Source organism: Capra hircus, chromosome 7, assembly GCF_001704415.2.
Source record: "Capra hircus breed San Clemente chromosome 7, ASM170441v1, whole genome shotgun sequence".
Classification (NCBI taxonomy): domain Eukaryota; kingdom Metazoa; phylum Chordata; class Mammalia; order Artiodactyla; family Bovidae; genus Capra; species Capra hircus.
In genome coordinates, this window is record NC_030814.1 from 97,677,945 (window position 1) to 97,699,821 (window position 21,877).

Sequence of the window (21,877 nt, forward strand, 5' to 3'; positions counted from 1 at the left end):
ATTAGCCAGTTAGTTCATTTATTCATTTCTTTTTCATTAATTTTTATTGGAGTATAGTTGCTTGTTCATTTTAAAAACATAGTACATGTATAAAATAAATAATGAGGATCTATCGAATAGCATAAGAAACTATATTCAATACCTTGTAATAACCTATAATGGAAAAGAGTATCTATTCACACACACACATATATATGTATGTATAACTGCATCACTTTGCTGATTCAATTATATTTACCTGGAATAAGCGTGCATGTACAGTTGCTCAGTCATGTCCAACTCTTTGCAACCCCATGGACTACACTCCACCAGGCTTCTCTGTCCATCGGATTCTCCAGGCAAGAATACTGGAGTGGGTTGCTATTTCCTTCTCCGGGGGATCTTCCCAACCCAGGGATCAAACTCGCATCTCCTACACTGGTAGGCAGATTCTTTACCACTGAGCGACCTGGGAAGCCCATACCTGAAACAACTATACTTCAATTTTAAATTTTCTTAATTAATTTTTTTAAAAGCATATAACCACCCAGGAACCCACCAGCCAAGGTTTCACTTAATAGGAACGTCAGAGCCAGCTGGAAGTTCCCTCCACAAATCTAATCTCCTCTCTGTTTCCTCCCCTCCCTTTCTAGACTATGCAGAATTCATTTTCTTAGGACTCTTTATGTCCGAAATGTTTATAAAAATGTACGGGCTTGGGACGCGGCCTTACTTCCACTCTTCCTTCAACTGTTTTGATTGTGGGGTAAGTGCTCTGGTTTCTAAGGAGTTCATTCCTCGGCTGATAGGCTTAGAATGGTTGATACCTAGGGGCACAGGAGAGAGAGAAGTAGGGTCATCCCTGGGTATGACAGATCCTGCTGCGTGCAAAAGGAATCAGAGGATAATCCCCAACTTTGATGAGGATACAGAGTTCCCAGAACCTCCCCCCCCCAGCCACTGCCAGTGGGAGGGGAAATTTACAGACCCATTTTGGAAAGTGAGGGATGACCTGGCGAATCCACTTCTGGGGATTCACTCTAGAGAAACTTAGGCGGACACCTAAGAGACACATACAACAATGCCTTCAGGGGCTTCGCTAGTCCCAAACCAGATGACCCAAAGCTCCCTTCGCAGTAGAGTGGATAAATAAGTTGTATATAAATAATGCAATTCCCTGCACCAGCGAGAGGCAGCCAACAGTAGCCACACCCATCAGCCGCACGATATTGCGCAGGAGGCAGACAGGGGCAAAACTAGTCCACACAGCATGATTCTGCTCGTGAAAGTTCAGACAGACGAGACCAAGCTGTATGGATTTCAGAGGAGCCTTGACTACATTAAGGCAAAGACCTCGAAAACATAAGTCAAAGAAGCCAGACATAAAAGGTCACGTATTACATAATTCCATTTATATCCAGAACAGGCAAGTCTCCAGAGTCAGAAGGTAGATTAGTGGCTGTCAGAGGCTGGGAGGAGGGGGCTGGAGAGTGACTGCTCATGGGTCCAGGGTTTCCTTTGGGGGCAATGGAAATGTTTCAAGAGTAGAGAAGGGTGATGGTTATACACTGTGAACACGCTAAATGCTGCGGAATCATGCATTATTTTAAGTGAACCATTCTGGTTAATTTTATGTTGTGTGAATTTCACCTCAATTTTTTAATGCAAGGAAATAGTTATTATAAAATTCAGGGTGGTGGCTATGTCTAGGGTTCCCCAGAGGCTTTCAGGGTGCTGACATGCCCTATTTCTCGACGGAGATGGTGATTGCATGGGCATTCACTTTGTAATTATATGTTTCAGGAATTCTTTGCACTCATGTTAATAAGTGAGACAAGAGAAGGGATAAGAGGCGTGTGAGACCCTCACTATGATTTCATTTGAGGTGGGGGGAGTTGGACTGGGTTCCTGCAAGGTCCAGACCCGGGGCACATTTGCAAGGAGAATGGACACAAGACCGGGATCCTCTGTTGTAGGTCATCATCGGGAGTATCTTTGAGGTCATCTGGGCTGTCATAAAACCCGGCACATCCTTTGGAATCAGTGTGTTACGAGCCCTCAGGTTATTGCGTATTTTCAAAGTCACAAAGTAAGTCTTTGGGTTCCCTGGCCTCCCAAGGCAGGGCTGGGGGCTGGGGTGGGGCCACATCCTTCTCATGTTAGGAAGATGGGCTCAGCTGCCGCTACCCTGGCCCCAGCCTGACCCCCATACCCCAACCCTGGCCTCTTTTGGCAGGTACTGGGCATCTCTCAGGAACCTGGTCGTCTCTCTCCTCAACTCCATGAAATCCATCATCAGCCTGTTGTTTCTCCTTTTCCTGTTCATCGTCGTCTTTGCCCTTCTGGGAATGCAGCTCTTCGGCGGTCAGTAAGTGCTCAGCAGCTTCTCTTGACTTCTGCTTCCCTGGGGTCCAGCCCAGGGCCTCCCACCCTTACCTTGCTCACTGCATCCAGAGACCCAGGCCCACCTGCATCACACAGTCTCCCTTCCTCATGGCCTGGATGATGCCCCGTGTACCCACCCAGATGGGTGGGGCCCTGGGTACCACTTAGTATGTCTTTCTAGGGGAAACAGAGATGCTGGAGATGTTGCCCTGGAAACAAGATACTGAGCCAAGCCTTCACACACCTAGGGTGGGACCAACGTGAAATGTTTGTGCCCTCTCCACAGGTTTAATTTCGATGAAGGGACTCCTCCTACCAACTTCGACACTTTTCCAGCAGCAATAATGACAGTTTTTCAGGTACAACCTTCACCCAGTCCCATGAATGCAGGGCCCCATGGAGAAGCACCAGGGTTCATTAGAACGGGGTAGAAAATATGGGCAGGAGCCTTTACTGTGGCTCTTCCGCAGGAAGAAATGGGTAAGGCAGGTTAAGCAGGCTTAGCATTGGCTAGTTTGAATAATTTCGGCAGGCCCTGGAGCTGTCTTAAGTTGTATGGAACCTGACCCTGGGCTAATTCCAACAGTAGAATATTGGCCTAAGTGTAAGAGCCCAGTAGTGGAGATGGTTTGGAGAGTGGGCTCTGAATTGGTTGGTTTTCATTTTTTAAACCACACCCACAGGCAAATTGTTTACTAACTCTAAGAATTAGCTAGTCCTGACTCCCCGCAGGGTTAGCAAGACCCCTCCCATATGTCAAAGCATCAGAAAAAAAATAGACATCGATAATACACCATCTTCCCCGTGACTGGAAGACGCCGATTCTGTATTCCAAAGCAAACATATTGACTGTGGGTGGTCCCGCCAAACCAACTTCTGCACCCATGTAGGCACATGCCCCAAGGTTTAGAACTGGCCAAGCTGGGACTTCCAGAGCCGTTCCATGTGAGTTCTGTCTCTTTAGAGAACAGAAAGTTTATGGGAAAATGTGACTTCACTCTTCTCTTCTCCTGGGGGAAGGGGAACTTCTGAATGAGACCTGTAGACAGGGGGTTGGAAAGGGAAACCATCCATGAAATTCTGAGCCTTTACATCAATGATTATCGATAGTAATCATCACCACCCATAGCACAGGGCTTGTTGCCCAAGAGGGATTTCATCCCCCAAGGACACCTAGAAGTATCTGGAAACATTTTTGGGTTATCACAAGTGGGGTGTGGGGGTGTTACTGGCATCTAATGGGTAGAGCCCAAGGATGCTGCTTAACACCTGCAGTGCACAGGGCAAGAGGAGGTTCCCGAATGCCAGGAGTGCCAATACTGCAAAACCCTACACTAATGGATTAACCTCTTTGGAGTTCTTTCATATTTACTTTATCCTCATGAAAATAATGGGGCTTCCCTGGTGGCTCAGATGGTAAAGAATCTGCCTGCAATGCAGGAGAGACCCAGGTTCGATCCCTGGGTTAGGAAGATCCCCTGGAGAAGGGAATGGCAACCCACTCCAGTACTCTTGCCTGGAGAATTCCATGGACAGAGGAACCTCGCAGAGCACTGGACTTGACTGAGCAACTAACACTCACTTTTTTTCACTTTCATGGAAATAATGCAAAGGAGGGAAGCTGGATATTTTTTTTAACAACCGTGTAGATCCTGCATACAAATCCCTTTAGCCCTTCCCATACACATCAGCATCATGTCTTTTTGCCAGCACTTGCATCTCTTTACCTGAGGCTTCCTCTGATCACCTGTACCACCACCATCCCCACCCCCAGATACAGCAGTCCAGAAGTACCAGTGGATATATAGCAAGAGAAAGTTACATCTCACAGTTCTGAAGGCCGGAGGTAGATCAGGGTGCACCCAGGGTTGATTCCAGGTGAGGACTCTCTTCTGGCTTGCAGACGACTGCCTTGTCACTTCTCTCACACACAGCAGGGGGAGAGAGGGAGACAGAGAGGCAGAGAGAGACCAAGTTCTCTGCTGTCTTTTCTTGTAAAGGCACTAATCCCCTCATTGTAGCACTAGTGGTAAAGAACCCGCCTGGCAGCACAGGAGATGGTAAAGAATCTGCCTGCAATGCAGGAGAGACCCAGGTTCGATCCCTGGGCCGGGAAGATCCCCTGGAGAAGGGCATGGCAACCCACTCCAGTATTCTTGCCTGGAAAATCCCACGGACAGAGGAACCTGGCAGGCTGCAGTCCACGGGGTCACAAAGAGCTGGACACAACTGAGCGCACAATCCCCTCATGAGGGCCCCACAATCATGTCTTCAGCTAATCCTAATTCCCTCCCATCTCCAAATAACATCACATGAGGGTTTAGAGCCTCAACATATACAACTCAGCCTATAGCAAAATTTCCCTATCACATCAGAGAAAGCCAGAAAGATCTGAAACTCCTCTTCCAGGGTCACTTTTTGCTAGAACAAGTTGAGAGCTCCTCCACGTAAGGACAGCCCTTTCCTCTCGCAAACAGCCAAGACCGTCCCCACCCAGAGACAAGGGCCAAGAAAGGGCCCACACGGCAGGTTCCAGCTCCACAGCTGCATCTCTGAGGGGCCCAAGGTTGAGGGGGGGTTGGCTGTGTGTTTCTCCCTCCCCTTTCAGATCCTGACGGGCGAAGACTGGAACGAGGTCATGTATGACGGCATCAAGTCTCAGGGGGGCGTGCAAGGCGGCATGGTGTTCTCCATCTACTTCATCGTGCTGACGCTCTTCGGGAACTGTATCCTCTGGGGGGCGGATGAGTCCGGGGCCTCAGGGAGAGCAGAGGAAGCACAAGGGAGGGGTTCAGGAGTCCCAGATATCAGGGTTCACGTGGCAGTGCTTTCCCTGACTCCAGCGTTTGCAGACACCCTCCTGAACGTGTTCTTGGCCATCGCGGTGGATAATCTGGCCAATGCCCAGGAGCTCACCAAGGTGGAGTTGGTGGGAGAGTGTTGCTGTGCAAAGTTGCCACCTGCTCATGGCAGATCAGGACTGTGCCAGGCGGGGGGCAGGGTAGGGTGGGGATCGGAGCTGGGGTCAGAGCCTTTGTCCTGGCTTCACTGCGCCAGGGAGAAAGGCGCCTCCTCCCCCACTCCCAAAATAGACTGTGCCTCATCAAGTGGCTTCTACAGCAAAGGAGGGCAGAGGTGGGGGGTGGTTAAGGCAGCAGGGTGCCCGTTTATAGGGAGTGGGCAGTGTTGAGGGGCTTCCAAGGAATGTGGCAGCCTCCAGGCTAGCAGGCACTGTCAGCACCCTAAACCCGGAAGGAGGGGACAGATGGAGAGTAACCCAGACAGGGTTCTGAGGCTCAGTGTGTGTCCCCGTGAGCTTGGGAACTGGCCGGACTTCACCACTGAGTGGCAGCAGTAAAGAATTATATGATGCTCGTGGTTCCCGGCGTAACTGTCATTTCCCTTTGGCAGAAGAGGGAGCTGAGGTTCGGAAAGGCAGAATCACGGACCCCAGATGGGATGATGACAGCTGCTATTATTCAAAGCATCATGCTATACATGTCAGGAGCTCAGCGTAATTTGGGGCATATAGGAAGTGATCAATAACAGGAGCCTTTGTAAGTCACTTCGCATGACCAGAGATCCAGAGCTACAGCTCTTCATTTTACAGAGCTGGGAAAGGGAAGGCTAGGATTCAGACCCAGACTTGGCAAGTTCCAGAGCCTGAGTTCTTTACCCACACACCCTGCCAACTTTCATTTGAGCCCCAGCTGAGCAGGTAATGATCAAAATAAAAATTAACAACAGCCAAAGGAAATGTGATGGCCCCTCCGTATGCCAGACACCAGAAAGCATGAGATGAGGAGTAACTGTTATCCCCATTTTGCAGATGGGAAAACTGAGGCCCAGAGAAGCCAGGACCTTGCCACATACCTAGGAATTGAAAGAGCAGAGCACAGGAAATGAAATTAGAAAGGAATTTGGGGTGTGGGGGTATGAACTGTTCGTGTGAGGAAGAAGCCGTTTTCATTCATGGTCAGTGGTATTGGATTATTTGGGCAAAATCTTATGCCAGATACCCTTAGGGCAGCCCTGTACTCCCTAGGATTCAGGTCCACCTCAGCTAGGCACAGAGAAGGCAACATTGCTTGCAGGAACACAGCTTATGCCCTTGGGATAGCCCTTGAGCAGGGCTGCTAGGAACGGTTGAATGGGTACTGCACTGCACAAGGGAAGCCGAGCACCTTTTTGTAGTTTGAGGGGAAGATATCTGGAACAAAGGCATGTTAGGAGGTGGTCGTGGTCTAGCCTAAGTCTTTCACCTGCAGCCCTATCACATTAAGAGAACATATGCAGAATCATTCAGGAGGGCCAGGCCTGGGGCCTGCCTCAGCTTCACCGCCCCATCCCCCATGCCTTAAGGTACACAGGCCATATTCAGGGAGCTGAACTGAACTGAGACTTTGCCAACCGTCCATCTGCCAGCCATGGCAGGAGGGAGAGAGAGTTTCCCAGACCCAGCCCTGACTGGGGGAAAAACGGAAATCTCTGCCACCCCCTAGCATACGGCCACCGTCCTGGCCACCGTGGGGCTGACTGGTGTCACTGTTCCAGGGGCTGATTTCAGCCATGAGCTCATCTAGGTTCCAAGACCCCGTTCTCAAGGGCTGTCGTGGAGGAGGGGGTGCCCCAGGAGGGTGGGAAAAGAGGGAGAAAGCTCATCTCCTGTGAAATGTCGTCCAGACCCTCATTCTTCCCTTTGTTTATTCCACAAGCATTTCTTGGGCATTTAAAATGTGGCAGGGACCCCACTCAGCCCCTGATGTGGTTAATTTTTTTGATTGAGGTATATTTGATTTATAATGTATTAGTTTCTGGCGTACAGCAAAGTGATTCAGTTACAAACATGTTATTTTTCATATTTTTATTATAGTTTATTAGATAGTGATAGATAGTGAAGTCGCTCAGTCATGTCCGACTCTTTGCGACCCCATGGACAGTAGCCAACCAGGCTCCTCCATCCATGGGATTTTCCGGGCAAGAATACTGGAGTGGGTTGCCATTTCCTTCTCCAGGGGATCTTCCCGACCCAGGGATCAAATCCGGGTCTCCCACATTGTAGGCAGACGCTTTACCGTCTGAGCCACCAGGGAAGTCACAAAGTTTATTAGAAGGTATTAACTATAGTTCTCTGTGCTACATCATAGGACCTTGTTGTTAGACAGGTTTTTATCTCATTTAGTCCTCTCAGAAAATCTCATAGGCAAATTCTCTGAGCCCCATTTTACAGACTTTGTTATTCACTGAAAAGCATTTATTGAGCAACTGCTGTAAACAGGGCCTGGTCTAGGGGCCGGGGAAATAGCCAGGAATAAAACAGACAAATCTCTGCCTTCGTTGGTATTCTAGCAGAAGAGATAAATGAGAAGGAAACTTGTCAGCTAGTGATAAGTGCTAAGGAGAAATATGAAGTAGGGAAGTCTAGGAGTTGAAATTTTAGCTGAAGATTGTGAGGTACAAAGAGAGACTTCATCCAAGGTAAACAGAAAGTGGAGGAGCTGCTATTTGAATCCAGATGGATCCAGAATTTGTGCTTCTAACCATATGCAGCACGGCTTAAACTTGAGCGTGTTTCAGACTCACCTGGGAGCTTGTTGAAAACGCAGATGCTGGGACCCAGGCCAGGTTCTTCAGGAGGCCTGGGGATCTGCATTTGTGCATTTGCAGTGTATCCGAGGCAAGTAGTCCAGGGACTCGGCTCTGAAAAATGGTTGGATGCGATGCCAGGAAGAGGGGTGGACTTGGGAGAGCGGGGTGGCCAGTCGAGCCCCACCCCTGTGTTGTCACTGACACAGAGCGTCCTGATCTGACCATTTCCAAGGTGGTAAGGTTGCTTCTTGCCCCAGAGATCCCAGCGCAGTGGGAGAGGTGCCCTGCCATCGCATGATCTTGCTTACTGGCGGGTTTGTCTCTGGCCATTTCCTTCTCGTTGCTTTTTCTTTGTTGGCTTTTCTGTTTTACAAATGAGGCCCTGCATGAAGGCTGAAGAAGGATTTAAAGCCCCAAAACGTCTTTTTCTGTATGTATTTTATAAAACATCTTCCCCCATTCTCCTCCTCTCTGAACCTAACCAGCTGAGAATCTAAGTTCCTCTCCTGATTCCCCTTCTGGAGGCTGTTGGCAGTGCATGGGATGGGCTGTGGGTGCCAGACTTTTCTGCACGTGGGGGCTTGTTGGTGTTTTATTTAAAGTCTTGGTTCAGAGAGCTTAAATGACCCAGGAAGTAGAATGAGAGGGAAATCTCTGCATTAATTTCCAGCTCATTGAGAGAGTTCCAAAAATCTCCGTTGTGGAAAGGGAAGGCAGTCTTTTTCCTTTCCTTTTCTTCTGTGTGTTAAAATAGGGTTCAGAATGAGCTGGGTATCAAGCCTGGACATGAAGGGGATAGCAGTACACTCAACCAATGAGTATACATTCCGATTAGGGGGCCTCAGCTCTGATTGGTTGATACTCAAGCCAGACCTGCTTGTAAATATCTCAAATGATGCCCCTGGTTAACAGTAGGGTCAGAGATGAGGCCCCAAGGCCCAGTTCATAGTTTGTGAACAGGGATTCTATGTGCCTTTTAGGATGAACAAGAAGAAGAAGAGGCTGCCAACCAGAAACTCGCCCTCCAGAAAGCCAAAGAGGTGGCAGAAGTGAGTCCTCTGTCTGCAGCCAACATGTCCATAGCTGTGTAAGTGCCGCCGACTGAGATGCTCTCTGGGCTCCTCGGCCTCTGCACCCTCCCAGTCAAGGATTTGGGGGCAGGGAGCAGTCCCTGACTGGGTTGAGCCTTAGGAAAAAGTACTTCTGCCCTCCCACCCACTTTCAGTCAAGAAATAGTTAATAAGCACCTACTATGTTCCAGACACTGTTGCTGGAAATACAGCATTAACAAGAGGTTGAGGGGTATAGGGAGGGCTAGGAGTGGTGAGTGTTATGATTTAAGTGACATTGTCAGGGACGGTCTCAGGTGACAAAGCCTGAAGAAGGTGAAGGAGGAGCTCATCTCAGGCAGTGGGACCAGCATGTGCAAAGGCCCTGAGGCAGCAACGTGCCGGTGTGGTTAGGGTGCATGAAAGAAGCCCATGGAACTACAGTAGTGAGTGGGGGTGGGGCAGTGGCAGGGGGTACAGGCAGAGAGGTGATGAACAGATCCTGCAGGGCCTTTGGGGCAATGGGGAAGACGGAGCATTTTGTTCTGAGCCAGGGGAGACGCATGGACAGTTCTTGAGGAGGAATAGGGACTCAGGTGCCCTCTAGGTACTATCAGGGGAGCAAGGGCAAGAGACCAGGTCGGAAAGGACTGCATTGTTCCCTGCAAAAGAGACAGTAAGGAATGGACCAGGGTGGTGCCAGAGCAGGTGATGGGTATAGCTGAATTTTAGACAGATCGTGAAGGTAAGAGTGAACAGAATTGCTAGTGAATCAGAGATGGTAAGGTGGTGAGAGTTAAGGTGTTTTGATTAAAGAAAGATTCATTAACACTGCTGCTGCTGCTAAGTCACTTCAGTCGTGTCCGACTCTGTGCGACCCCATAGATGGCAGCCCACCAGGCTCCCCCGTCCCTGGGATTCTCCAGGCAAGAACACTGATACACCGATATTCTGAATCATGCCTTTGCTGGGTAGTCCCGGGACTTTGCAACACTGTGGGGCAGTGCGTCACTGGACAATGTAGAGGGGGCTTTCTTTCCCAGAATGCAAGGAGGTGGCTGTGAAAGGAGAACACAGGGAGATACATGCTCAGACATGGAAGCCCGTAGGAGATGATGGTCAGTATACAAATATAGATACACACAGAATACCTGGAAAAATCTGAATGTTCGAGGGCTTCAGTTGGCACCCCCAGCAACAATCCCACTGGTGTTTTTCACCATTGCATAGATAGACACTGTCTCGAGACTCCCAAGTGCCTACGCGAGGGCTTCCAGAACCTGCTGCAGGTCAGTGTTTGTTATGATTGGCTGTCTCAGAGATTAAGAGTATTCTGAACATCAGGACCACCCCCAGGGGCCATGTACTACAACTTGAAGAGGAATAGAGAGGTCAGTCAATGAACATACACCTGACTGAGACCCCCATTAGACGAAATGCCCAGCCAGGCCAGGATACCTTACTGGACCAAGATGCCCACCTGGGCTGAGACTCCTGTAAGGCTGAGATGACCAGCCAGGTTGAGTTTTCCACACAGGTTAAAACACCTAGTTGGGTGGAGATACCCAGCCAAGCCAAGATATCCCACCGGGGCCAAAAGACCTCCCCACTACTCAGGTCAACGTGCCTTTCTGGGCCAAGGTACTGACACAGGTGGAGATGCCCAGTGGGCCATTATACCCACCTGGGCAGAGATGCCCACTTGGGTCAAGATGTCCGTCTGGGCCAAGGTACCTACCTGAGCAGAAATGCCTACCTAGGTCAAGATACCCACTGAGGTAGGTATCTGGGTGAAAATGCCCACTTGGAGCAAGACAACCACCAAGGTGGAAATACCTACTGAGCTGAGATGTCCACCTGGGCCCACACTCCTGTTGGCCTGAGTGGTCCTTGCAGGCCACGACGCCCAGCAGTTCCATAACCCCGGCGCGATTTCCTTGCAGGAAGGAGCAACAGAAGAACCAGAAGCCCGCCAAGTCGGTGTGGGAGCAGCGGACAAGCGAGATGAGGAAGCAGAATCTTCTGGCCAGTCGGGAGGCACTCTACAACGAGATGGACCCGGACGAGCGCTGGAAGGCCTCCTACGCTCGCCACCTGCGGCCCGACATGAAGACCCACCTGGACCGGCCGCTGGTGGTCGACCCCCAGGAGAACCGTAACAACAACACCAACAAGAGCCGGGCGGCCGAGCCCACGGTGGACCAGCGCCTCGGGCAGCAGCGAGCCGAGGACTTCCTCAGGAAACAGGCCCGCTACCACGACCGGGCCCGGGACCCCAGCAGCTCCGTCGGCCTGGACACCCGGAGACCCTGGGCGGGTAGCCAGGAGGCCGAGCTGAGCCGGGAGGGGCCTTACGGCCGCGAGTCGGACCACCACGCGCGGGAGGGCGGTCTGGAGCAGCCGGGGTTCTGGGAGGGCGAGGCGGAGCGGGGCAAGGCGGGCGACCCGCCCCGGAGGCACGCGCACCGGCAGGCGGGCAGCCGCGAGAGCCGCAGCGGGTCCCCGCGCACCGGGGCCGACGGAGAGCCCCGCCGGCACCGGGCTCACCGCAGGCCGGGCGACGAGGGCCCGGAGGACAAGGCCGACCGCAGGGCCCGGCACCGCGAGGGCAGCCGGCCGGCCCGGGGCGGCGAGGGCGAGAGCGAGGGCCCCGACGGCGGCGGCGGCGGCGAGCGGAGGCGGCGGCACCGGCACGGCCCGCCCCCCGCGTACGACGCGGACATGCGCAGGGAGGACAAGGAGCGCAGGCACCGCCGGAGGAAGTAAGTGGAAGCGACGAAAACCGAGGAGTGGCAGCTACCTAGTGCTCTCCCGAGCCGCTCGTTTCAGCTTCTCGCCAACCCGCAAAGATAGATGGCATTGCCATAGCCCATTTCAGAGATGGGGAAACTGACAGAGCTGACTTGCCCAAAGTCACACATCTAATAAGTGGCCTTGAACCCAGGTCATCTGGCTCCAGAAGCTGCACTGTCACGCCCTTGTATCAGGGAAACTACAAAAACTCTCCCCCAGAATGGTATGGCTCTTCCATATGCTTGCGGGTTGCCTTGGGCAAGGGACAACATGTCTCTGGGCCTCAGTTTTCTCAATCTGTAGAATGGAGACAGTGGGATCTAATTGAGTCACTGCGGGAATTCAGCGATGTAGTAGATGCAAAGGGCCTGAAAGCAACCGACACTAAGTGCTTGGGAAATTTAGATCCTTGTAGCTGTTACCGAGTCAATCGTTTTTCACTTTACGTTATTCTGCCGGGGGCGGGGCTGGGCGGGGGCGGGGGTGGCAGTAGGGAACGGTTGTTGAAAAGCCACTTGGGTCAGAATTGAAGGATGAGCGAAGTTCAAGGCTTTTGGAGGCATCTCCCAAGCCAGAACCTCACCCAATCAGAAATGACACCCTCTTTTTTATAACAATATTCCATAACACTGCCTAGAAGATCCTACAGTGATTGTACATTGAGGAACCTAAAAACTTAAATGTTGAAACATCCAATGATCTTTTATTAGCATCCTCTTCTTTTCTATCACCTGCCACTAGGACATCATCTTGGTGGTTTCTTCTTTAAAAAGAAAAAGTTTTTCTAAGTGTTTGTGTTTGCTTTTTTCGACATTACGTATTCTTTTTCTCAAGTTTTATTGAGATATAATTGTCAGGCAGCGTGGTTTAACTGTTAGGTTTCCCTGGTGGCTCAGATGGTAAAGAATCCGCCTGCAATGTGGGAGACCCAAGTTTGATCCCTGGGTCAGGAAGATCCCCTGGAGAAGGGAATGGCAACCCACTCCAGTATTCTTGCCTGGAGAATTCACTAACACTTTTACTTTAATGGTACAAGTGTAAGGAGTATAGCATAATGATTTAATTTACATACGTCAGCACCATACTGGTGTTTAATAATATGTTTAAATGCTTCTGTTATACTCGGTATATACTAAGCTGGTACTTCTCAAAATTAAATGTGTACATGAATCCCCAGGGGTCTCGTGAAAATACAGATTCTAAATAAGTAGGTCTCAGATGCAGCCTGAGATTCTGCATTTCTAAGGAGTCAGTGCTGGTTGGGGGACCACACTTTGAATAATGAGACTCTAGAGAACTGAATGAAGCAATTCTTTTTCTTTTTTAATATTTATTTATTTGGGCTTCCCTGGTGGCTTGGTTGGTAAATAATCTGCCTGTAATGCAGGAGACCCAGGTTTGATCCCTAGATAGGGAAGATCCCCTGGAGAAGGAAATGGCAACCCACTCCAGTATTCTTGCCTGAGAAATCCCATGGACAGAGAACCCTGACGGACTACAGTCCATGGGTTCCCAAACAATTGGACTCGACTTTATAGCTCAGTAAGTGAATCTGCCTGCAGTACAGGAGGCCCGGGTTTGATCCCTAGGTTGGAAAGATCCCCTGGAGAAGGAAATGGCAACTCACTCCAGAATCCTTGCCTGGAAAATCTCATGGACAGAGGAGCCTAGTGGGCTGCAGTCCATGGGGTCGCAAAGAGTCGGGCACGACTGAGCAACTAACACTTCCTTAGTGACTAAACCACCACCTTTTATTTATTTGGCTGTGGCCAGGGCAGGGGTGATGGTGGAGGGGGAGTCTTCCGTTGCAGTTAGCCAGCTTTTCTCTTGTGGCACACGGGCTCCAGAGTGCTCGCGTTCAGTCGTTGCCACGCACCGGCTTAGTTGCCCCGTGGCACGTGGGATCTTAGTTCCCCAACCAGAGATGGAACCCACATCCCCTGCATTAGAAGGTGGATTCTTAACCACTAGACCGCCAGGGAGGTCCCCCAGAGTGAAGCAGTTCTGATGCGGGCACCTAGGCACAGAATCACCGTGAATGCAAATGGCAGCTGCCTCAGGGTGCCAGCAATTCAGGTGACAGGAGGGAGTTACCATCAGTGTTGAGATGTTCCAAAATGGTGAAGTTCCGTGTGACTTAGCCTACTCTTCCTTCAATTTGTCTAATACTTGCCTTCCAGGAAGATGCAGTGAGTATTTAAAACATGCAGCAGGACCTCCCTGGCGGTTCAGGGATTGAGAACCCGAGTTTCCACTGCAGGGAGAAGAGGTTCCGGCCCGTGGTCAGGGAACTAAGATTCCCCCAGGCCGCACGGTGTGGCCAAAAGAAAAAAAAAAAAAAAACTTTATGCTGATCTGTGAAACAGAGTTAGGTTAAAACTCAAGGCTCAGGGACCTGGTGGTCCAGGGTCCAGTGGCTAAGACTCTGTGCTCCCAATGCAGGGGGCCTGGGTTCACTCCCTGTGGGGGAACTAGATCCCACATGCTGCAACTAAGAGTTCGCATACCACAAGTAAAGATCCCACATGCCTCGACTAAGATCTGGCAGCCAAATAAACAAGTGAGAAAGAAAGGTGCCGATCATTACAAGCAGATCTTTCACCTGTGTGAGGGACATTAGAAAGTTGGGAAGGAAAAAAATAATTCTTCCCCAGTGAGACTGCCTTGCACATGGTAAGATGTTTATATACCTGCCTCTCATCTCCTAAATGCTCACAGTGCCCCCTAATTATTATGGCATTAGTCCTCCACATAGCTCCACAGCAGCCCTCTGAAAAACCATTGTTCCCTGAAAGGGAATAGTGTTCTAGGCTAAAAACGACATATGCAAAATCCCCAAGATAGAACAAAGGAGGCGAGTTTGCAGTTTGGAGGGTAAGGGAAGAGTGGAAGAAACTGAAGGGACAATAATAGGTCAGTAGAATCTTGAGTCCTCCCTGGGAAAGAGGAGGCCACTGAGGGGGATTTAGGTGGAACAAAGTCTAGCATAGGATTCCATGACTAAGACCTGGAGAAGAAAGTGGCAACCTGGCCAGTATTCTTGCTGGGAAAATTCCATGGACAGAGGAGCCTGGCGGGCCACAGTCCACGAGGTCGCAAAGCGTCAGACGCAACTGAGCACACGCACACCATAGTCAAGAACCAGTGGGTCACTGGTGCTGTTAATATGACTGATATTCCTGTTGTTACCACCCTCATATTTATACCTCCTCCTATCACTGAAGGAGGCAGAATGACAAGAACAGAAAGGGAACACAGCCTGGTGGTGAAGGGCAAGGGTCCTGGAGCCAAGAGGTCACACTGCTGCCCCATCGCTTGCCAGCTGTGTGACTTTCGGCATGTTACTTCCCCTCTCTGGGCCTCCATTTCCTCATCTGTAAAATGGGGATAAGCACGGTACCTTCTGGGACTTCCCTGCTGGTCCAGTGGTTAAGACTCTCTGCTTCCACTGCAGGGGGTGAGAGTTCTACCTCTGGTCAGGGAACTGAGATTCCACATGCCTTGTGGAATAAATGAATTATATTTTAAAAAATGGTACCTACCTCCTAGCATAGATATAAACTTCAAATGAGTTAATACTTGTAAAATGCTTTAAATAGTGCCTGGCTTATAATCAGTGTTCAGGAAATATTAGCTCTTATTAGTATGAATATGATTATTCGATACTCAAATTTCTTAGTAGTACTAGTAATAAGCATTCAATAAGTTTTAGCTCTTTCTATTGTTATATCGTCATTACTATTAAGATGCTTGTATCAATTGACATAAAAACCAACTTTAAATCCATAGCCTTTAGATTGTCCACTCAAACTGCCTCTTTTCACAGATGGGGAAACTGAGGCCCAGAGAGGGAAGGTGTTCCTGAATGGGGGGAACCAGCCGATAGTAGAAGTGTGATGACCCAGCTTTCCTGAGTCCCACAGGTGGCCCTTACTCCCCCTTCTCTCCAAGTACTTCCCCACCTCTACCCCTAAAACCACACCAGGAGGGCTCTGCGCACTCCTTTATTAATAGATGTGTCAAAGGCCCTGGCCAGGAGAGGCGTTATTCATTTGGCTGATAAAAAAAATTTTAATGCTCACTGGAAATAAAATTCATAAAAATTCAGGCACTTTTAAAGAGGAAAAAAAAAAAGAGCCATTCATCTTGGAAAAAAAAAAAAAAGGGGTTTCCCTGGTGGTCCAGTGGTTTAGACTCCGTGCTTCCACTGCAGGGGACATGGGCTCCATCCCTGATCAGGGAACTAAGAGTCCACACACCATGCAGTGCAGCCAAAAAAAAAAAAAATCCACATATAGCATTTAGAACAATGCGTGGTAGAGAATAAGGGCTCAACGATCTCAGCTAATATTATCCTACATGCCGCACGGCATGACCAAAAAAAATAAGAATGGCGAAGATAAAATTTTATTCAAGGACGTAGCATACTAAAAAGGCATTTCAGTTCTACATTATGACAAAGCCAGTGATCCCAACAGTCCTGCCTCGTGCATTTCTGCTCTTGTCATTTCTTAGGTCTTTCCCCAGACATGCCGTGTTTTTAGTTCTCTAGAGCATTGACAGTAAGTACAATTGTGTTCTTTCTGTTGCCCCAGGCTTCCCCCCCCCACTCCCACATTTCTACTTTCATCTCTTCCTCTTCAGCTTTAAATGTCCCCCTCCTCTGAAACTTTAAGTGGCTTACCCCAGTGAAAAGTGAGTGGAGCACATTCTATTTTGTATTATTAAACAGTTGCTGGCCCTTGATTCCTCATACCAGGCAGCTGAGCCCAGTATCACCCCAGGACCACCAAAATGAAAATGGAGCTTTCTCTGAATTGCTGCAAAAATCTGTGGATTGCAGGGCACCCGCCACTCCCTGATAACCAGGCAGTGCCTCCTGCTTGATTTGGCTGAGCCAGAAGACATTTTGCCAAGACCTGTACCACCCGAGAATTAATATCTCAGCTATTTGCATACTAGTTCCACCTGCTCCCATCACCATGACAACCTACTTCCCAAAAGGAGCAAGAAGAGAGGGGACTGGACTTCTGAGCCTCACAGTTGATCCTTCATGGGATGGGGTGAAAGGAGGGGCTCCATCATTTAATACTGATTCTTGTAGTATCCTCAATTTGCTTTGGCCAATCTCCTCAGCACCTCTCTCCCATGCAACCCAAGTCATCCATTGCCCCCATGGTCTTCACTGAATGGTGCTGTAGCTTAAGAGCTGTAGGACCAGAGTCCAGCTCAGCCTTTTCCCAGCTGGGTAACACCACGCCTTTACCTCTCTGGGCTTCATCTTCCTCATCTGTAAAATGAGCCTAATCCTAATAGCAGCATCTCAGATAGTGGCTGTCGTGGGGACTGAATGAGTTAATAGGTGCACGTCTTAAGGACAGTGGAGCACCAGGAAGCAGGCCCATCCATCCTCTGGACCTAGGGACTAGAGCATGCCCGGGGCAAGCTGTCCGTAATCCTTAGCAACCAGATGCTGAAGTGATTAGCTGGCAACGGGATGCGGGCGTTATGCAATCAGCTGCCTATTCCAGGCAGATGATGGCAGATCCCCAAGAGGGAAGGGGGAAGGGGCCTGACTTCAAAGTTTCTGCCCCTTTTGAGTTCTCCTTGGAGACACTTGGAAATAAAACATCCTGGAGACTGATATTAGGCCTCTGCAGGCCTTGAGCTTGTTAAAACTCCACAGCAAGCAGAGCCAACAGAAGAAACAAAAGGAGAAACAAAAGACCCTCAGACCCCCCTTCCATCTGAACAAGGGGCTCTCGGTCCCGTGCATGAGGCTGTCCCTTTAACAAAAGGCACGCTGTGGTCTCAGCTGCTGTGTTATTTAGTACCGTCTCTGTAGGTGGTGACCAAAGGATTCAGATCCTCTTTGAAATGATAACTTCACTGAGGCCGCTTTTGGGTAGAGCTCGACTTAAAACAATACATAAAATGATGAGAAAATATCCCCAACCAGCTTTTCGACTGATGTTCAACTTCTAAAAAGGTACTGGGAGGGGATTAGCATTAGCAACCTCTTTGTGGGCTGTGGAAGAGGTTGAGGAAATATTGGTTTAAGATTTATTTCATTTAATCCACACCTTCAGAGCTGATGCTCAGTGTCCAGGGATCAGTGTCAGTTTCCCAGGGCTGCTGGCAATCCCTGGTGTTTGCGATCCCTCGGCTGATAGGAGGGCCACTCCAGTGTCTGACTTCACACTGGCCTCTCCTCTGTGTGTTTCTCCCCTTGTCTTCTAAGGACACTTGCCATTAGATTTAGGGTTCACCCTTATCCCAGATGCTGTCAAGATCCTTAATTACATCTGCAAATACCCTTTGTCCAAAAGATGGGTACGGGGAACTTCCCTGGTGATCCAGTGGTTAATAATCCGCCTGCCAATGCAGGGGACGTGGGCTCGATCCGTGGTCCTGGAAGATCCCACATGTGGCGGAGCAACTAAGCCCGTGTGCCACGACCACTGAGCCCAGACACTCCATAGCCTGCGCTCCGCAACAAGAAAAGCCACCACTGCAATGAGAAGCCTGCACACCACAACTAGAGCAGCCTCTACTCGCTGCAGCCAGAGAAAGCCTGCCCACAGCAGCAAAGGCCCAGCGCAGACAAAAATTGAAGCATAGAAAAGATGGGGAAACTGAGGCTCAGAGAGGTTACTCAAGCTACAGAGGGTCACACAAGCTAGTAAAATGGCCTTGGTGAGACTCAAAGCCAAATCAGTCGGTCTTCTGAAGTGTCAGCCTAGCACCTGCAAGTGAGGAATTTGCCTGGGTCTGTCCTTTTCCCTGTGAGGCCTCAGAGCTGCTGCTGCTGCTAAGTCGCTTCAGTCGTGTCCGACTCTGTGTGACCCCATAGACGGCAGCCCACCAGGCTCCCCCATCGCTGGGATTCTCCAGGCAAGAATACTGGAGTGGGTTGCCATTTCCTTCTCCGGTGCATGAAAGTGAAAAGTGAAAGTGAAGACGCTCAGTCGTGTCTGACTCTTAGCAACCCCGTGGACTGCAGCCTACCAGGCTCCTCCATCCATGGGATTTTCCAGGCAAGAGTACTGGAGTGGGGTGCCATTGCCTTCTCTGAGGCCTCAGAGACACAAACCCAAAAGTAAATTACCTCATCTTTCTTCTGCTTGGTTAAAAACACCATGGACTTTTGCAAGTTAAAATCTATAATTAAAACAAGGAAGATGGTAGCGCTGGTTTAGCCAGTAGAAGGACCTCCAGGGGAGGTCAGCTTTTTTTTTTTTTTTTACGAATTTTTAAATGGAGGATAATTGCTTTATTTTTTATTGAAGTATAGTTGATTTACAGAGGCCGACTTAAAAAAAATTTTTAAGTGTTAGATAGATTCAGGGTTCCAGACTGGGCCTTGGTTCCTGTGATTGCATCTAATCTCCCAGGTGTTCCATGAATGGATACAATCAGAGGGCTGTCTTTTGCTCGTTTGTGGTCTCTTGAGTGAGTGCGTGGTGGAGATAGCCTGACAAAACCATTTTCTAGTATACCTGACTCAGCTTCTTTGGGCCTCAGTTTCCTCATCTCTGTAATGGACACAGTAACCATTTGGGCCTCATAAGACTGCTCCAGAAGTTAGTGAGTTGAAATAGTAGAGACGCTGGCCCACTCTGTTGGTGGTTACAGAGAGTGTCAAAGATTCCCCTGCATCCAGCGACTGTGGGCTGAACCCCCTGGGAGATCTCAGACTGCTAAGTAAGAGAGCTGCAGGGTCAGGTGGGGGTTAGCATGGATGCTGGAGCCATGCGGTCTGGGTCCAGGCTCTGTCTGCCACCAACTAACTATGTAGCCTGGGGCAGGGCCCTTCCTGTCTCTGGACCTTGGTTTCCTCATCTTAAAATGGGGATAATAGTACTGCCCGCTCCCTATGGCTTTTTGTGAAGATGAGCTGACATGGGTCATGTCTGGCACACAGCAAGTACTCAGTGAGTGTGAGCTCTTAGGAGGAGACATGGAGGGCATAGGGTACAGAATTGGGGGTTGCCTTTCAGAAGAGCCAGAGGGAGGGACTTCCCTGGTGGTCCAGTGGTTAAGACAGCACTTCCACTGTAAGGGCTGCGGATTTGATCCCTGGTCAGAGAACTAAGATCCCATATGTGACGTGATGGGGCCAAAAAAAAAAAAAATCTGTAGGCATTTCCACCACTAGAGAGGTGATATCTAGGGGTCTGCTTTAGCCAGCCCTGGAAGCAGTGTATGTCCTTATCCTGCCAAGGAGCTAATGGGAGACACACAGACAGGAGCAGGAAGGTTTGGATTGGAGAGATGGAGGCTCTGGCAGAAAGTTCTTTTCCGCTCTGATTTCTCCGTGAAGGAGTAACCTCATCTCCTAGGAAGCAGCCCTGGCAGGAGAAACCCCACACTGAAACCTGCAGGGAATGGGGCGCTTACATCCCCATGAGGTCTTTTTTTGGAAGCACAGAGCCCTAACCACTGGACCACCAGGGAAGTACCCCCCTCAGCCCCCCGCCCATGGCATCTTGATCCCTAACAAGAATGGACCGGGCACAGGAGCATTTCAGAACACAGCCCCTTGACGGCCAGTGTTACATGGTGGAATCTTAGGCAGGATCCAGACATGTCTCTCTATGTTCTAACTCACTCACGGGTTCTTTTTTGTTGGCCTGCCTGCTGCAGAGAGAACCAGGGCTCCGGGGTCCCCGTGTCGGGCCCCAACCTGTCGACCACGCGGCCGATCCAGCAGGACCTGGGCCGCCAGGACCCCCCGCTGGCCGAGGATATCGACAACATGAAGAACAACAAACTGGCCACCGCGGAGTCAGCCAGCCCCCACGACAGCCTCAGCCACGCCGGCCTGCCCCAGAGCCCCGCCAAGATGGGGAACAGCACGGACCCTGGCCCCACGCCGGCCCCCACCACCGTGGCCGCCAACCTCCAGAACGCCGCCAGCCGCCGGACAGCCAACAACCCGGGGAACCCCTCCAACCCCGGCCCCCCCAAGACCCCTGAGAACAGCCTTATCGTCACCAACCCCAGCAGCACCCAGGCCAACTCAGCTAAGACTGCCAGGAAACCCGACCACACCACGGTGGACATCCCCCCGGCCTGCCCACCCCCACTCAACCACACCATCATCCAAGGTACGAACCCCAGTCTCACACATCCCTGGGCAGGGGAGCCGGCCTCCTGGGCTTCCTCCCCAGAGGCGCAGCCAAGGGACTCCGGACAATGACTCCACCTCTCTGGCCTCAATTGCTTCCTCTGGAAAATGGGTAGAGACATAGTTCCTGCCTCCACAGGGCCTGCTAGGAGAATTAAATGAGATAGTATGGAAATGATGCCTGGCAAGTACACAACAGGTTAGCAAATCTTCCTGTATCCCAAATTTCTACAGGGGAGCCAGGAAGCCCCCATATCTGAGGGGTCAGCAGATTCCTCTGATGGAAATTTGGGGGGAGTGAGATAATTCTCTAGGCCAGCGCCATCCAAAAGAAATGTGATGCAGGCCACCTGTGTAATTTTTTTTTTCACCTGTGTAATTTTAAACCTAGTAGCCATGTTAAAAAAGAAAAGGAAGGAAAAGAGAGGAAGCAGGGCGGGGGAAGAAGGAAGAAAGACATAAGTGATTTAAAACATAAAAAAGAGGGACTTCCCTGGCAGTCCAATAGTTAAGAGTCTGTCTTCCAACACAGGTGGCAGAAGTTCGGTCCTTGGTCAAGGAACTGAGGTCCCACATGCCGCAGGGTGTGACAAAAATTTGAAAAAATAAAAAGAAGCAGATGAACTGAACTTTAATAATAAATTGTATTTAACCCCAAATGCTCTTGATTTATATCCAAAGTATTAACATTTCCAAGTGTCAATAATGTTTTTTACATTATTGTTACATATGTTTACATTCTTTTTCTCCTACTCAGTCTTGAAAATCTAGCATGTTTCACACTGCATACCGCAGTTTGGACTAGCCATGTTTCAAATGCTGGATAGTACAGGTCTAGGACCTTGAGGAATTGGCTGTTTTTGCCTTTTCCCAAAACCTCCCACATGTAATACCACGATCTGAGAAATTTGGAAATTATCCAAACTGGAAATTTGGAAATTATCCCCTGGGT

At 49.9% G+C, this 21,877-nt stretch overlaps 1 protein-coding gene across 18 annotated transcripts in view; it reads left to right on the forward strand.

Annotated features, from left to right (window-relative positions):
- Positions 1 to 21,877, forward strand: part of CACNA1A (calcium voltage-gated channel subunit alpha1 A) — a 250,975-nt gene that overhangs the window by 157,369 nt on the left and 71,729 nt on the right. For all 18 annotated transcript variants that reach the window (XM_018051221.1, XM_018051220.1, XM_018051232.1 and 15 more), the window contains 9 exons: positions 633 to 745; positions 1,956 to 2,068; positions 2,216 to 2,347; positions 2,651 to 2,723; positions 4,973 to 5,090; positions 5,217 to 5,284; positions 8,934 to 9,040; positions 10,946 to 11,764; positions 20,442 to 20,905. In XM_018051221.1, the coding sequence (XP_017906710.1) occupies positions 633 to 745; positions 1,956 to 2,068; positions 2,216 to 2,347; positions 2,651 to 2,723; positions 4,973 to 5,090; positions 5,217 to 5,284; positions 8,934 to 9,040; positions 10,946 to 11,764; positions 20,442 to 20,905 (2,007 nt within the window). The remainder of the gene's footprint in view (positions 1 to 632; positions 746 to 1,955; positions 2,069 to 2,215; positions 2,348 to 2,650; positions 2,724 to 4,972; positions 5,091 to 5,216; positions 5,285 to 8,933; positions 9,041 to 10,945; positions 11,765 to 20,441; positions 20,906 to 21,877) is intronic.